The following is a 17288-nucleotide window of genomic DNA, read 5'->3' on the forward strand; positions in this document are numbered from 1 at the left end:
CATCCCAGGATATTGGGGAGACATCTTTCATGAGACTAATTTCTGTTCATGAAAGAAAAAAGATTATAGAAGTGCTTGTTAAGGGAAAAGACCGGCAAAGAAGCTTATGCAAGCAGTACAGGATAAATATTGGGAAATAAATTTGGTATCTGTTGAAGAGAAAAGCTGGTTTGTGGCTGTGGAAGAGGCTCGTGGACAGTACGGATGGGGAAAACAGAGGAATGATGGTGGACTGAAGTGCAGGTGACAATCCAAAACAAGAAAATGGCATGTAAAGAAAAATAAATTCATGGAGCATAAATTAAAGTGAATACAAAGAAGCAAAGTGAGCTGCCAAGCAAGAAGTGAAGGAGGTCAAAGAGAATGCTCTAGATAACCTGTGCAGCTACCTTGTAAATGACCTGTAACTGGCAAAAAGATGGATAGCATTGCAAAGAGATGTGAAGGGAAGGACGGTGCTATTGCAACACTATTTGTAAAAGATGACCAGATAACGAAGACTGTTACAGCAGCTGGATGTGATGACATGACAGTGGGTCTGGTGAAAGTCCTGGGCAAGAGAAGAATAAAATGGATGAGCATAGTGGTTAAAGCCTTATGGAAAGACAAAAGCATTCCCAAAGATCAATCACAAGCCTATTTTGGTCCTAATACGTAAGAACGGAAGCATCCATGAAAGCAGAAACTATTGAGGGATAAAGTTACTGTCATACGGGCTGAAGATTATGGAATACATGTTAGATGTTAAGATTAGGTGGATGGTGGAACCCCTCCTTGAGCAAGAACAGTTTGACTTTAGAAAAGAACGAGGAACCACAGATTCCATGTTTGTAATCTGGCAAGTGATAAAGAAGTGGCTAGAGCACCAGCAGGATAGCTTCTGGGCTTTTACAGACCTAGAAAAGGCATACAATAAAGTAGGCAGAAGGATGCTCACAGTGGTGCTGAGAAAATCGATTGTGTCTGAAGATTTAATAACTATGGTGAATGCTATATATATAGTGATGCAAAAATGTTTTGAAACAGAAAGCTCCTTTGAAGTGAAAGTCAAATTGCACCAGGAGTTGGCCCTAAACCTGCTGCTGTTTATCCTATTGATGGACCTAATCAGCAGGAAGATTCCAATGAGAAAAGGTGAGATGCTGCTACATGGAGATGACAAAATAATGAGGGCATCCTCAAAAGAAGATATAGAGAAAATAGTAAACCAGTGGTATGAACAACTAAGTAGGCATGGAATAAAAATGAGTATGACTAAGACTTAGGTCATTTGGGTCAGAAGAGGTGCACGGGGAAACTGGATATAGAGATTAATGGAGTATGACTCAGCCTGGCTGAGTAGTTCAAGCACCTGAGAAGCTGGATAACAGAAAACAATGAGCTTGCATGTGAGATACAGTCTAGACTGGAGAATGCTGGAAGAGTGAGGAATAACATCTCAGATGTTGTGTATGACAAGCATATGCCACTGAAACTGAAATCCCGATTATATAAAAGTTTTACCCCTCTATACTATATAGTGCAGAAGCCTGGGCTGTAAAAAAATGGCAGGTTCAATGCCTACAGGTGTTTGAAAACAGATACACGAAGGGACAGATCGTGAAATGAAAGCATTAGGTTGGAAATCAAAGTTCATGATGTGGCTGGCAAAATCCAGGAAGCATGACTTCACTGGTTCAGGCACATAAAGCGGATGAATAAAGAGAACTTGGGGAAGATAGCATGGCAGGAGAGGGTGGTAGGAAAGAGACCCTGAGGAATGCCGAGGAAGCAATGAATGGATTGCATCAAAGATAGTAAGCAGGTGGACCCTAGTGCCACCTCAAACAGACAAAGATGGCAGATGTTTGTATGATGATCTGACCCAGATGATGGGTTAAGAGGGGAAAGAAGGAAGACTAATGAGAGCTGAGAAAATCAGAAAATTGGTGGTCCTAGAAGGTGGAAGTGACTGGAAAAATTAAAAATATGGGGGGGAGATAAGGTGGTGATTAGACAAAAGGGAACTCTGAGTTGGGGAAAAGTAGTAGAGGATGTCTTCACCATGAACTGGTCAACTGAGTTCCACCTCAGTAGGTAGAAGATCCAGTCCTTGATTAAGAATAAGTGACACGTGGAGCCATAATTAAGTTGGAGACAATATGGTGATACAGAGGACGAGCTAAACCTGACATTGAAATCAAGAGCAGGAGAAAGTTGTTAATTATTCTGACAAGGAGAGGTGAGAGAAGAGTTTTGTTAGAATAGACTTCTAGGGAAGGGAGGAAGTGGGATGTACTGAAAATGGCAGATGAGAAGAAAAGCGAAACAAGGCCACTGCCACTTACAGTACGGGAGACTGAGAAAGAGTAGAACCCCCACGGTGCAGCTTCTGAAACAGTGAGAGGTAGACAGTAAAGTTTCAATGATAGCAAGCAAGTGGAAGTTATGGGATATGAAACTTGTGTACAGTATTGATTGTTGAGGAGGGCAAGGAGCAGCAGGTGAAAGTGAGATTGACTATACCAGTGGCAGAGCAGAAGGAGTGTAAAGTAAAACTCTGCAAATAATGGATATTTCAGTTCTCTGGCAACTCTGAAAAAATTAAAAAGTTTTGTTTTGGGTCTAATGGAAAACAAATGTTTTTGAAATTTTTGGCAAATTGAAAAGTTGGAAAACATTTTGAAGCATGTTGAATGAAATGTTTAGTCAAACCTGGCATTTTTTCTTTAGATTTTAGGCATTTTAACAATGTGAAGGAAACTAGGTTCAGAAAACATCAGTAGGAGGAGGTGGTGTCTCACATTGTGATCGTGCCCTAGGCACTGGGATATTCTGATGTGGTTCTTTCTCAGTCTATTCTGTTGGAGCTGTTATATTTTGTATAAATAGTCATTGGAGCAGGGACTTGAACCTGGATGTCCCAAATCCAAGGTGAATTCTCTAGACACAAGGCTAAAGAAACATTCTCACTATCTGTCCTGGCCCAATAGCTTATTTAGTGTCATCATGACTGACTATGAATTGTCAATGAATAGTCATTGGGTCAGAGAAAGATAGTGAGACTGAGGTCTTGTCTACACTACACAGGTTTGTCAACACAAGGTACACCAACGATCAAAAACTGCTATAATTACGTCACTTGTGCGTGTTGGCAGAGCACGTCCGCGGTTGATGCTCTAGCATCAACAGTGACAGCAGTGCACTGTGGGTAGCTATTCAATTGTGCTGCTCGCCACCTTCTGTAGCTAGGAGTTGTGGGAAGGTGGAGTGGATCACAGTGCAGCATGGGCGAGGGCTCAATGTCCCATGATGCAGTTTTTTCCGTCTGATCATTCGATGGGCTTCCGACTGCGTTTCATGGCATTTTTCAACAGCCCCTGTTTACTGTGCACCTGCCATCTCTGTCTGAAAAGATGGATCCCACATTGCACTCTCCTGTTGTGGTCGCTGTTATGAACACATTGTGAATGGTCATGCAGTGTATCATGAACTCCCAATCTGAACAGGATCAGAGTTGCCGGCTGTGTGCTATGGAAAGAAACAACACCAGATTACTTTTGGCATTCACAAAGCAGCTGCACACAGTGGACCATCGCTTTTGGGCTCAGAAAACAAGCATTGAGTGGTGGGATCACATCGTTATGCAGGACTGGGATGACGAGCAGTGGCTGCAGAACTTTTGGATGTGGAAAATCACCTTCCAGGAACTGTGTGTGGAGCTCGCCCAGAACTGCGGTGCAAGGACACCAAATGAGAGCTGCCCTCTCGGTGGAGAAGCACATTGAAATCACTGTGTGGAAGCTGGCAACTCCAGACTGCTACCCAGTCAGTCACAAATCAATTTGCAGTCGGGAAGTCCACCACTGGGGCTGCGCTTAACGCAAGTGTGCAGAGCCATTAATTGCATCCTGCTACGAAAGACTGTGACTCTTGATAATGTGCGTGAAATAGTGGATGGCTTTGCAGCAATGGGATTCCCTAACTGCGGCAGAGTGATAGATGGCATACATATCCCAATTTTGGCCCCAGACCATCTTACAACAGCAGCAGGGACTGTCTTTTTGCTGCATGTTTGTACAGTGTCTAGCACAATGGGGTCCTGGTCAGTGATGGGGACTCCTAAGCAGTACCACAACACAAATAATCACATTTTTGCACATAAATAACTTAATTATGCTAATGAATGCTAGGTGTGTGATTCTAAATGAGAATAGATGCACAAGAATGTAGTGGTGGTGGTGATGCTAAGACTTGACTCCAACATGCATCAGACTTACAGGTAGCTTGAAATGAAGTGCAGATGACTGGGAAGGAGTTTGTGCCATATATCATTTATTTTCCCTCTGAAAGACTTGCATTTGATCCAGACATGTTGTATTATCAACTTTCATAGTCTAAATGTTGTATAATTTTCCTCAGCGAAAACTGCAATGGTCTTCAGAATTGGAACATACTTATACATAATTGGTAGCTAACCTACCAACAGATTTGTTACATTGTTAAAAATTGTTTTGTTTCAAAAAATGTGCCATAGTCTGAGCCTCATGCAAATGTGCATAAAAATGATATTAAGCATACTTCCTATTTTACAAGAATATTGTAGTGCTCATTACATTGACTTTGCTTATTAAAGCTATTATGGCATTTGGAAAGAATTCTGAGTAACTTCATCTGATTCTGCAATGTTTTTTTCAATTTAACAATGTCTGTTTTGTTAGCATATCCAGTAAAGGAGCTGGAGACTTTTTTTTTTTTGGGTGGTGGTGGAAAAAGGTCAAAATGGCTGTATTTATAGTGTTTGCTTGACGTAAGTAGAGAGGCTTGAATAATGTCTAGCCAAGGACACCTGCTTCAGTAAATTTCCAAATAGACAGTGATCAGCAGTACCAAATGTCTCTTGTTCAGTAGTCTTATTTTAACTGAAAAGTAAAATGTTACTCTAGTCCAATAAAATATGTAGGTGGGCTTTTCTAAACATATCTGGAATTAAGTGTTTAAAGTGTTAACTTTGTACTTTCTCCTTTGTGCCACTGATACTTTACTTATGTTTACTCTGTTTTTGCAACAACATCAATACGTTATTTTTTAAAGAGTTGACAATCGTTTTCTATATGCCAGACATTTGCATTGTTTATTTGTATCAGATACCTGCAGGACTCTCTGTCATATTTCAGGTACCATTTCCATTCTATGTAGGGTCACCAAACAGCAAGTGTGAAAAATTGGGACGGAGGTGGGGAGTAATAGGCACCTATATAAAAAAAAAAGCCCCAAATATCGGGACTGTCCCTATAAAATTGGGACATCTGGTCACCCTAATTCTATGTGAAATTTGTATTATTTTTTCTAGAGATATCAGTAAAATCAGAACTTGTATCTTCCACGTCCCTTCCCCATCCTAAAACACACAGTTCAATTTTAGGAAAGAGTTTTACAACTTTGTGTGCCATCCTTGTTTTTGCTAAGCACGTCTGTTTTGGTTGCATTTCCATTTCCAAGTTTCATGCATTTATATTCTGTCCTGTGCACTTGTGTGTGTACAGACACTTATGGGAGTGACAGAGTATTTACATTTTGACTCATGGATAAGAGAGGTGAAGAACAGAGTCAATGAGTAGGACAGAGGAAATTATGAAATCCTAGATATTGTTGGGACCCAGATGGTATGACATTCCCGTGGGCAATGAAATGAAAAAAACACTATAAACGTGTGGGAGATATTAAGATTTTTTTATTTGTTTATTTATTTTTTGCCAAAGCCTCATGTAAATTTCTGAAGTTTATGAGGGTAAAGATTTCATTTCAGTCAAACTTTAGGTCTTTGTAGCAAAACTGAATAACTCATAGAGTAAAAGTAATTATGATATGCTCTGTCTTCTACTACTACAGAAGTTTGGTACATCATAGATTACCCCAGCAGAACTACTCCAAGCCAAGCCAGTTATTATACATAACTACTCTTCAGAGGTTTTGAGCTATTCTAAGGCAGTTTTTCAGTGAAGTTGTTGAGTGGGTATTTATCACTTTATAGACAACATAAACATTTTTTGTTGTATAACCTTTTCTAAACTCATTACAATTTTTGTTATGATCCAAGGGCTCAATATATGTAATACAGAATAGTACACTACATAGTAAGATAGTTTATAACTTGATTTGAAAAAAAGAAACCCTTGTTTTTCTTCCATAGCTGGAACTCCAGAAGACAAGATGCGATTGTTTCTTATCTATTACATAAACTCAGTGCAGGCACCGTCAGAGGTATGTTCTTTGTATCTTAATAAAACAAAAATAATTGGGAAAATTTGTGCTAAATTGGTATTTCATAAGGAATGAAATGAATGCCTATGCCAGACACCTATTTTTTCTTCTCAAGAAAAATATAGTACAGTCTTGTAGGATTGAATCTATTTACAGTCAAAGTTTTACAGAAGTATTTATTACCACCAGGGATATTACTGCACAGTTATAAAATATAGCTAAACACTTGGATCATGATAATGTGGCTATGATTCAAAGAGTAAGAGTGTCACTTCTTAAAATATTTAAATCAAGTTTACACCAGCAAAATTTGGTACAGTTTCTGCTATTGGGGTACATTATTCAGTTGAGATGGACATTACAAAACACTTTCCACTTTTTACTCCATCCGTGACCATCCAGAAAGAGTTGCATTTACTGAACAACAAATATATTTCTTGGGACTGTGCACTAAAATGGTTTCTAACTCTTTGATCCCTTAGTAACCCAGAAAGCATTTTTTGCATATATTTCTTCTGAAACTAATCTGTGTAAGATTATTATTATTTGTTTTTGTGCCACAGGCATGAGAGAAAAACACATAAACAATAGAACCCAGAGGTTCTGGACACCAGTGTGTTAGTACCACCATTTCTGGCACCCCACAAGACACAAGCCGTACCATGCTGTGTAATTATGAAATGTTAATCTGACACATTCGCTAATTCTTAGTGCACAGGATTTAACCATATGGCTCCTGTTAAATAAATTTAATTAAACTCTACTGTGTCAAATTCCAGTATAATGTAAACTAGGTTTTAAAATAGATCCAGCCTGAATTACAAATCATATTTTGGTGATGTTTTAATTGTGTGAATTATTTACAACATTAAATAACGTAATAACTAAAGTTGGGGTTTTTCAAAACAGCTTACGGTAGTTAGGCACCTTGAAGTTCATTGCCATTTCAATGCCTGCCTCCCTTAAGCTTCTTTGAAAATCCCAACCTATTTTTTAAGACATTTTAAGTCCTATGCTCTTACGTTGTGGCTAAGAGGCTCAGCACAGAACTCACAGCTCAGGGAGAGTGGAGGCATATGGTGGTTTTAAGCAGTCTTATGCCCTTCTGATCCTGGGTTGCTCCAGGGACTGACCGGATCTCCAGCATAACTTAGACAACCCTGTCCGAGTTACCCGACAGGCAAGAGCACTGCCCAAATCTCTGCAGTGCTGAGTGCTGCAGCTCCCAGCATACATCCTTCACTGGGGCTTGCAAAGGAATCTTTAGGAGGCAGGTTTACAGCTATGTTCATCAGAGTGTGCTACAGGGGACATCTCCCCAAGCCAGTTTCAGGGCTTTTAGGGTCTCTTTATGCTGCTTTTGCCCTTTTATGTGAAATGAAGGGAACAAATGGAGGTGAAGCTCTCAAGCATTGTTAGAAATCATAATAATTGGAAATCATTTCCTTATTTTCTTACCTACCAAAACTGTAGCTTGGGATTTGTTGATATCGTAAATAATTAGTTTATCGTAAAGAATAGCTCATTTAACAATGCCAGCAGCTGCAGGGAAAAAAATTTAATGCAGATAGTTCTGCGATGTGTTCTGTACTGTCATGTTTTACAATTTTCAGATAAATGTAACTGCTGAACATCTGCTTGAAAAGTTTAGAAAGATTTGGCTATCTCAGAAGCAGCCTAGATTTTTCTAAAATCTGTCTTCACTTTTTGCTGTTATTTTATTTAAACTATATATCTAATTCCACTTAATGTTTTAATATGGTAAGTAGAATATACAGAAATAATTTTTCTCAATACTGAAAATAACCCAGTGTTAAAATCCATTACAATATATCAGGTGATTCTAGAAGCTGTTATTGAAACAATTCTGATGAATTCAGATAGAGAAAAGTAGAATAAATATCTGAACAAAATAAGTCACCATGAAGAGTGTGATAGAATGTTGTTGTTTCTTTTTGTAGTAATAACTGTAATATATCACTTTACAAAAGTTAATTCAGTGTGAATAGGACTTCTTCACTGGCATGTGGTGATCATGGTCACTTGTTTTCATTTATAAGTTCTTATTCTTCTTCAAGTGATGGTCCCTATTGTATTCCACAAGGTTTACACATGTTCACCATGCATCCAGATTTGGAAAATTTGAAAATAGTGTCCATTGGTCCATTCATATGCCCTCGCTTGTCCTGTGCTTCCATCCAAGGCGATAAAGGGTCGGGCAGACTGACCAAGTCTTTAGTTCCTTCTCACACCGCACATGGTCTGGATCAGAACTCTGTGTCCTCATCTCTAGTTGGGAGATAAGGAAGCACTCCCATAAGCATGGGACTAAGTCTTTGTCCAAATCAAAGAAGATGGATTCTCCTTCCACCCACTCGGCCCAAGGACACAGAGAACGTTCTAAGTCCCACAGGCATGAGAGAAAAACACATAAACAATAGAACCCAGAGGTTCTGGACACCGATGCGTTGGTACCACCATTTCTGGCACCTCACAAGACACAAGACCGTCTCTCACCGGGAAAGATCACAGTGCTGATACCAATAACTGGGAAAGAGAGTGCCTCTCACCAGGGAGATCCGGAACCGTAGCTGGACCCAGACCTTCCTGGATCCGGAATCTCCCCCTCCATCAGGCCAGTCCACTTCTACAGTGATTATATCTCCACCAAGAGACTGCTTCCAATAAGGGTTCCCTCACCTTTCGCACCGATGCTTTACACTCTTCCATTGGCTCCGATAGTACCACCATTAGAACTGGAAGCTGAAAAATGTCTCCACTTGGCAAAATGGAAATGTTTCACTTCCTGGACTCAGTGCCATCACCTCAACACCATCTCGATCCCTACTGTCCTGGACTACCTCCTGGAACTGAAGACATCAGGCCTTCCTCTCAGGCCTGTCCGGGTCCACCTGTGGATTGGTGCGTGGTATTTACCCATCCCACCACCACCCACTTCTTGAAAGGCACCTTGAAAGGTGCTGAACAGCTTCCCGCCTGTGCTCAAACCCCTTTTTCCCCCCCCCCACCCAGAAAACTCAATTTTGTGGTCTCCGCCCTCACCGGGGCCCCCCCTTTGTGCATCTGACCACGTGCTCCCTCTCCCACTTCTCCATGAAGGTCATCTTCCTCATGGCTATCACTTCTGCTAGGCGAGTCAGCAAATTGGCAGCTATGATGGCCAACCGTGCATGCCCCCCACATGTGGTTTTTCATAAAGACAAGATTTCCTTACACCCTTCAACCCAAATTCCTCCTGAGGATGGTCTCCGAGTTCCACCTCAACAAATGGATTCACTTCCCAGTCTTCCGTCTTAAGCCGCTTGCCGCTCTTGTGGATAGGTCCCTGCATTCACTTGGGAATAAATGGTCAGTTTTCAGAATGGATAGAGGTAAATAGTGGTGTCCCCAGGAGTCTGTACTGGGACCAGTACTTTTCAACATATTTATAAATCATATGGAAAAGAAGTAAACAGGTGGCAAAATTTGCAGATGATACAAAACTACCCAGTTAAGTACAAAGCAGACTGTGAAGAGCTACAAAAGGACGTCACACAACTGGGTGACTGGGCAACAAAATGGCAGATGAAATTCAGTGTTAATAAATGCAAAGTAATGCACATTGGAAAACATAATCCCAACTCTACATTTTAAATGACGGGGTCTAAATTAGCTATTACCACTCAAGAAAGAGACCTTGGAGTCATTGTGAATAGTTCTCTGAAAACATCCACTCAATGTGCAGTGGCAGTCAAAAAAGCTAACAGAATGTTGGGAATCATTAAGAAAGAGAGAGATAAGAAGACAGAAAATATATTGCCTTTATACAAAACAATGGTACGCCCTCATCTTGAATACTGCGTGCAGATCTGGTTGCCCCATCTCAAAAAAGATATATTGGAATTGGAAGAGGTACAGAAAAGGGCAACAGAAATTTTTAGGGGTATGGAACAGCTTCCATATGAGGAGAGATTAATAAGACTTGGATTTTTCAGTTTGGAAAAGAGACGACTAAGAGGGGATATGATAGAGGTCTATAAAATCATGACTGGTGTGGAGAAAGTAAATAAGGAAGTGTTATTTATTCCTTCTCATAACACAAGAACTAGGGGTCCCAAATGAAATTATTAGCAGGTTTTAAACAAACAAAAGGAAGTATTTTTTCACACAATGCACAGTCAACCTGTGGAACTCTTTGCCAGAGGATGTTGTGAAGGCCAAGACTATAACAGAGTTCCAAAAAGAACAAGATAAGTTCATGGAGGATAGGTCCATCTATGGCTATTAGCCAGGATGGGCAGGAATGGTGTCCCTAGCCTCTTTTTGCCAGAAGCTGGGAATGGGCAACGAGGGATGGATCACTTGATGATTACCTGTTTTGTTCATTCCTTCTGGGGCATCTGGCTTTGGCCACTGTCAAAAGAGAGGATACTAGGCTAGATGGACCATTGGTCTGACCCAGTATGGCCGTTCATATGTACTTATGACGTCTGCCATGTGCTTGCATTCTTCCTCAACAGAACCCATGCCTTTCATGCCTGTTCATGGCCATTGTGGACAGACCCCAGGGCTAAGCCCTATATTCTCAGTGCATCTCAAAGTGGGTTTCTGCATGCATCCAAGTGTGCTATACATGGCTAACGCTCCACTGCCTGGCAGGATTATGGAACATTCTACACAGGTGCAAGTGGTCACATCTGCCTCCCTGGCACAACATCTGCCGAGCAGCAACGTGGCATTCAATGCATACCTTAACCACCCATTACTCCATCACCCAGAGGGCAGCATAATTTGCAGCTGTGAACCATGCCGTCCCGCAGACCGCAATACCTCTCGCATCCTTGCACCCCTCCCTCCGCACTGATCACTGCATAATACTCACCCGCATTTGGAATACGTATAGGGACCGTCACTCAAAGAGGAGGAGGTTACTTATCTGTAACTGAGATTCTTTGAGATGTGTGGTCCCTATTTGTATTCCAATACCCACCCTCCATCCCCTCTGCTGCAGACCATGCTGCTCAATGTTAAGAGGGTGGCTGAGGGGGCGCCATCCCGCACACCCTCATAACTTCTCCTGGAACACAAGGCTACGTATGACATATGTGTGGGTCAACAGATACTGCTACAGAAATCTTCCGACGTATTGTGCATATGTGCACCGATGTTTGTAATACAAATACGGACCACACATCTTGAAGAACCTCCAGTTATAGGTAAGTAACCTCCGTGAGCTGTAGCTCACGAAAGCTTATGCTCAAATAAATTGGTTAGTCTCTAAGGTGCCACAAGTACTCCTTTTCTTTTTGAGAATACAGACTAACACGGCTGTTACTCTGAAACCTGTCACATTGACCAAGTTATTTGCCTTTCTGTGTTTTTTTTTTTCCCCAAAGCCACACCAGGAAGATGCTCTCCATATCTTGGACATTAGAAAGGCATTAGCCTTCTATTGGTACAGAACCAATCCATTTAGAAAGTCTCCTAGAGCGTTTATACCAATTGCAAACAGGTCCATCAGATCCACAGTCTCCACCCAAAGACTTTCAAAGTGGGTTTCTAGTTGTATTCTTATTTGTTACCAGGCTGCTAATGTTCAGCCCCACCCTCCCTCCCAACCAGAATAATAGCCCATTCTGCAAGATCTTAAGCAGCCTCCATGGCACTATTACAAAATGTTTCAGTTGCTGCTATTTGCAAAGCAGCAACCTGGGCATCACTGCACACTTTTTTCCAAACACTACATCCTGGTATACACATGTAGATCAGACACTGCTGTTGGTATGCAGTCCTTTCTTTAGTGTTGGATCCAGTTCCAAGGCCCCCTCTTCCTTTAGTGGCTAATCCTCAGAAGTCACCTGAAGTGGAGCACCCATAGGGACACTTCTCGAAGAAGGAGAGGTTAGTCACTTTGTGCAATTACTGGAGTTCTCTGAGATGTGTGTCTCAATGGGTGTTCAGTTACACACACCCCTTCCCTTCTGCTTCAGCATTTCATCTTGTGGGACTTTATGGTAGGGAGGGTGGTTCACCCACGCAGCTACGTATATCCTCTGTGTGAGCCATGAGTATGTTTGGAGCTTGTGCGTGGGCCAAATGGGCACTGCTACTGAAAATCTCTGATCAAAGGCACATGAGGCGCATGCACACCTGAAATGGAGCACCCATAGGGGTACATATCTCGAAAAACTCCAGTTGCTGCACCAGGTGATTGTCCTCTCCTTTCTCCTATCAACAATCCTGCAAGTGACAAATAGGCTGTCACACGCTAGATATTTACCTAGTATGAAAGTAATTTATATTTCAGTAACATCACTTGAATGTTATACAGTGACTTTTAGAATGTAATCCTATAAATTATATTCTTGATGGAAACTACTCTCTGCCAGTGTTTTAAGTCTGGTTGCTCTTTTTTACATAACAAGAATCAGTTTATTCTGCACAAAAGAAAAATAAATATGATTTTGATTTTCTGAATGTGCTTTGGTTTTAGTATGAACACAATAAAATATGCTACTTTTATTACCGGCTATTCTGATCATGAGTAATTGTGTGAAGATGGCTTTTCAATGACAGACGTGCAAGAGACTGAGGATTTCGATTTAGGTTTCACCTAAAACAGTCTGTTAACTTTATTTGCTTTCAAATATTCATAAGTTCATTTACACTTTATGTTGGGGGTCTGATAGGTCTAAGATTTTTTTGTGCCACCTACCCAAGACACAAAGCCCCAAGTGCAATTTCAATCCCCTAGCTGTGTGGGAGGTGTGGTAAGAATGTACAAGCAAGACCCAGGATAATTACTGTGTAATTACCTGCAATTTTTACCCCTCAACCCCAGGATTCATGGTAGAAGAAAGTAGCATTTGGGATTAAGGAAGTCTGTGGGCTAGTGGTGAATTAATCCACTCTAGCTATAGAGAATGGATGAAGAGATAGACAGTAGTTGGAGGCAGTTTTTACAGATGGGGCTGGCAAATCTTCTCAGTGCATTAGTTCCCCATCTGCAAAATGGGGGTGATAATGCTACCTCATTTCACATAGTTGTCATAAACATAAATTAATGTTTATGAAGCACTTAGATGCTGTAGTGATGAGCGCCATAGAAAAGCCCATGAGGAAATTAATAATTCTGTCTTCAGAGCAGGTTTTGAATAGTGTGCAGTAAATAAGGCATAGAAATAATGAGGAAAAAACAAAATATTGAATAGCTGATCATTAAGTGAGCATTGTCTTTTCTGTGGCTTTGAATGAGGCAGGGGTCCTCTGGACCAATTAGTATATGATCATGTAATTAAAGACCATCATATATATGTCCAGGAGGGCTGAATTAAGGCTAAATGTGTACATCTGGGAACAAAGAACGTATTCCATACTTACAGATGGGAGACTGTCCTGGGAAGCAGTGAGTTTGAAATAGATTTAGGGGTGGGGGTGATAATCAGCTGAACATGAGCTCCCAATTTGATGCAGTGGCCAAAATAGCTGATGCAATCCTGAGATGCGTAAACAGGAATCTCGAGTAGGGGTAGAGACATTATTTTACCTTTGTATTTGTCACTGGTGCAACTGCTGCTGGAAGACTGTGTCAAGAATGTTGATAAATTAGAGAGGGTACAGAGAAGAGCCCCAAGGATGATTAAAGGATTAGAAAGCCTGCCTTAGTGATACTCAAGGAGCTCAGTCCATCTAGCTTGACAGAAAGAAGGTTAAGGGGTGACTTGATTACAGTCTACAAGTATCTACATGAGGAACAAATATTTAATGGGCTTTTCAATTTAGCAGAGAAAGCTATAACATGATCCAATGGCTAACAGTTGAAGCTAGACAAATTCAGACTGGAAATAAGGCATACATTTTTAAGGGTGGGAGTTATTAACCATTGTAACAATGTACCAAGGGTCATGGTGGATTCTCCATCACTGACCATTTTTAAGTCACATTGGATGATGTTCTAAAAGATATGCTCTAGGAATTATTTTGGAGAAGTTCTGTGCCCTGTTGCTATACAGAAAGTCAGAGTAGATGATCACAGTGGTCACCCTTCTGTCCTTAAAATCTGTGAAAGTTGCACTGGTCTTTACTTTTCTCTGAAATCTGGGGGAAAGCAGAGACCAGGAGTTCAAGTCTTACCTCTAAGTGTTTTTTAAATTCACATGCAATTTACTGCGCTTATTAACCACAGTGTCAGGGTTCCCTCCCCACTCTGAACTCTAGGGTACAGATGTGGGGACACGCATGAAAGACCCCCTAAGCTTATTTCTACCAGCTTAGGGTAAAACTTCCCCAAGGCACAAACTTTTTGCCCTTGGACAGTATGCTGCCACCATCAAGTGATCTAACAAAGAATCTGTGAAGGGACCACTTGGAGTTCCTATTCCCCCAAGCCTTACACCCTGTTTCCTGGGGAGGCTTGAGAATAATATCCTAACCAATTGGTTACAAAGTGATCACAGACCCAAACCCCTGGGTCTTACGATCATAGAGAAATCAGTTAGGCTCTTAAAAGAAACAGAACTTTATTAGAAAGAAAAAAGGTAAAAGAAGCACGTCTGTGAAATTAGAATGGAAGATCTCACAGGCAGTCAGATTCAACACATAGAGAATCCCTCTAGGCAAAACCTTAAGTTACAAAAAGACACAAAAACAGGAACACACATTCCCTCCAGCACAGCGAATTTCACAAGCCAAAAATAAAATAAAATCTAACGCATTTTCTAGCTAGATTACTTACTAACTCTATAGGATTTGGATTGCTTGCTTTTTTGATCTGTCTCCGGATAGAGGTATCACACAGACAAACAAAGTCTCACCCTCTCCCCCCTTTCCCCCCCACCCCCCATTTGAAAGTATCTTGTCTCCTTATTGGTCATTTTGGTCAGGTGCCAGCCAGGTTACTTGAGCTTCTTAACCCTTTACAGGTAAGAGGATTTTATAGTACTGTATCAGAGCTTCTTAACCCCTTCCCTTTATATTTATGACACAGCCATGAACCCTAATCTAAGTGACAGTTATAGAAGAGCTGCTGAGCCCTGTCTCCTCTCACCATCTTTTAAATAAGTTAACAGAGAGCTTTTGCAAGGTCACTGAACGTGCAGAACTCAGGTCTCGAACATTAACAACCCTTATCTTATCCAGTATGCCACACTGCCTGTCAGTCACTAAATTACTTGTGGTTATCCTATCTCTAACCGCTATAAACTACACTCCTCTCCACGATCCAGGGATAGAATCCAAGATTATGAGTCAGGAGTAGAATACTGGCAAGCAGTTGTGTAACCCATTGGGAAAGTGTGTGGCTAATCTTCCTCCACTGGCTGGTCAACAAAAGAGCTAGCAGTTACTCCTGTTGTTCAAATATTAAGGGCTTATGCTAGGGATATGAAGATTAGGGGGTTCTGGTCTGTGTGGGGAAATGGTACAGTAGTTGCATAAGATTCCCATACAACTTACACTCTAGTTCAAAACCGTAATAGTTACCTGACACCAAATAACGTCGCAAATGCATTGAATGTGTTAGTCAGATGCTCCTTGATCTAACTGATATAGAAAAACATATGAGGGCACTCACTGTAAAGGATTTGCATTTCAAGCAAGTTGAGTACATATTGATTTTGGGTGTCCATTGGAGATGGAAGTGAAAACCTGAAGGATGTGTCCTGCCATAATCTTAACTATCTCTAAACGTAGTTTTTATTTGCCAGCTCCTAAAGTTAGTTTGAATTTTTTAAATTTTCTTTTCAAAAGCAAAGTAAGTTGCATTTATACTGCTTATTTAACATGTTTAGGGGAGAAAAATATCTACATATTTTGTCATCTGTCTATGCAAGGACAGTTTGATTTAGAATAGTGGAAAGCAGTTGTAATTCTCCTATGTATGATTTCAGGCTGATTTGGAGCAATACAAAAAAGCATTGACGGATGCAGGATGTAATCTTACTCCCTTGAACTATATAAAACAATGGAAGTAAGTTAAATTTTTCTTCTTCATAAAACTGCAGATAATTGTGGGGAAGTTGAAAACAGATACATAAACTACTGCAGCCAGGATTTGTGCAAATTGTGTATTTCTTTTAATGTCTAATGAATTGTGGTTCTTACATAATTTTGCTGTCACTTGTTTTACAATACATGTGAACACTTCTAAATTGAACTCTAACGTACATGAGAATGGTATTAAACTTGATTTTGAACAATACACTTGATATGTTTGTCTTGACACAAATGAGTAATTTGCTGAAGGCAACTGAGTGACTCAGTAGCAGAGCCTAGTTTAAATTCAGAATTCCTGGCTTTCTGATCCTTGGTTCAGTCTTGTGGGCCATCCTGCTTATCTATGTATGAAATATTAGATCTTATAAAAGGAGAAATCTATCTTTCATCCATCCTCATCCTGAATTCTAGGTACTATACTCTAATTTCTTTGGGTTTATAACTATATCTCATTATAGCTATAAGCTTTAGAATGGCAAAAGCTAGCATATTATGAAAGGGATGCATTCAGTTTTTAATAAAAGGAGAGAGATGTTTGTAATTTGCTCAATTATCCAATGACAGATTTTAGAGGCAGAGCCATTTCAATTCTCAGATGGCCAGGAGGTCTTCCACAATGGTCTTCATAGGAAGAGAAGATGTAGTAGTATAATGGTGAAAACAAATTCAGCACTTGATTATAACATTTCTTTAATAGGGCTTTTGCCAAGATGGCTTCAGCTCCTACCAGCTATGGAAACGCTACAGCTAAACCATTGGGGTAAGTTTTTTTTAATTCATCTACCAAAATTCTACCAAAAAGTAAATCTTGTATTATTTATTAATTTATTTTATAAGCACTGAGAGCATTCAGTAATAAATAACCTTTAAAATGACTGTTTTTATTAGATTCCACATAATAAAGCTGAAACTACAGATGAAATAAATTTAGCTATGTGTAGTTTAAAAAAAAAATGAGCTCAATCTTTTAGTTCTCCTTTGAGTGATGGTTCCTATTGTATTTCAGCATGGGTTTACACATGTACCCCGAGTCAAAGAATTTGAAATTAGTG

At 40.3% G+C, this 17288-nt stretch overlaps 1 protein-coding gene across 1 annotated transcript in view; it reads left to right on the forward strand.

Annotated features, from left to right (window-relative positions):
* SCFD1 (sec1 family domain containing 1) overlaps window positions 1–17288 on the forward strand; it is a 134081-nt gene that overhangs the window by 64790 nt on the left and 52003 nt on the right. The window contains exons 16-18 of the mRNA XM_074955793.1: window positions 6173–6243; window positions 16131–16210; window positions 16934–16996. Coding sequence (XP_074811894.1) covers window positions 6173–6243; window positions 16131–16210; window positions 16934–16996 — 214 coding nt within the window. The remainder of the gene's footprint in view (window positions 1–6172; window positions 6244–16130; window positions 16211–16933; window positions 16997–17288) is intronic.

The sequence above is a fragment of the Natator depressus genome, chromosome 6 (assembly GCF_965152275.1).
Source record: "Natator depressus isolate rNatDep1 chromosome 6, rNatDep2.hap1, whole genome shotgun sequence".
NCBI lineage: Eukaryota > Metazoa > Chordata > Testudines > Cheloniidae > Natator > Natator depressus.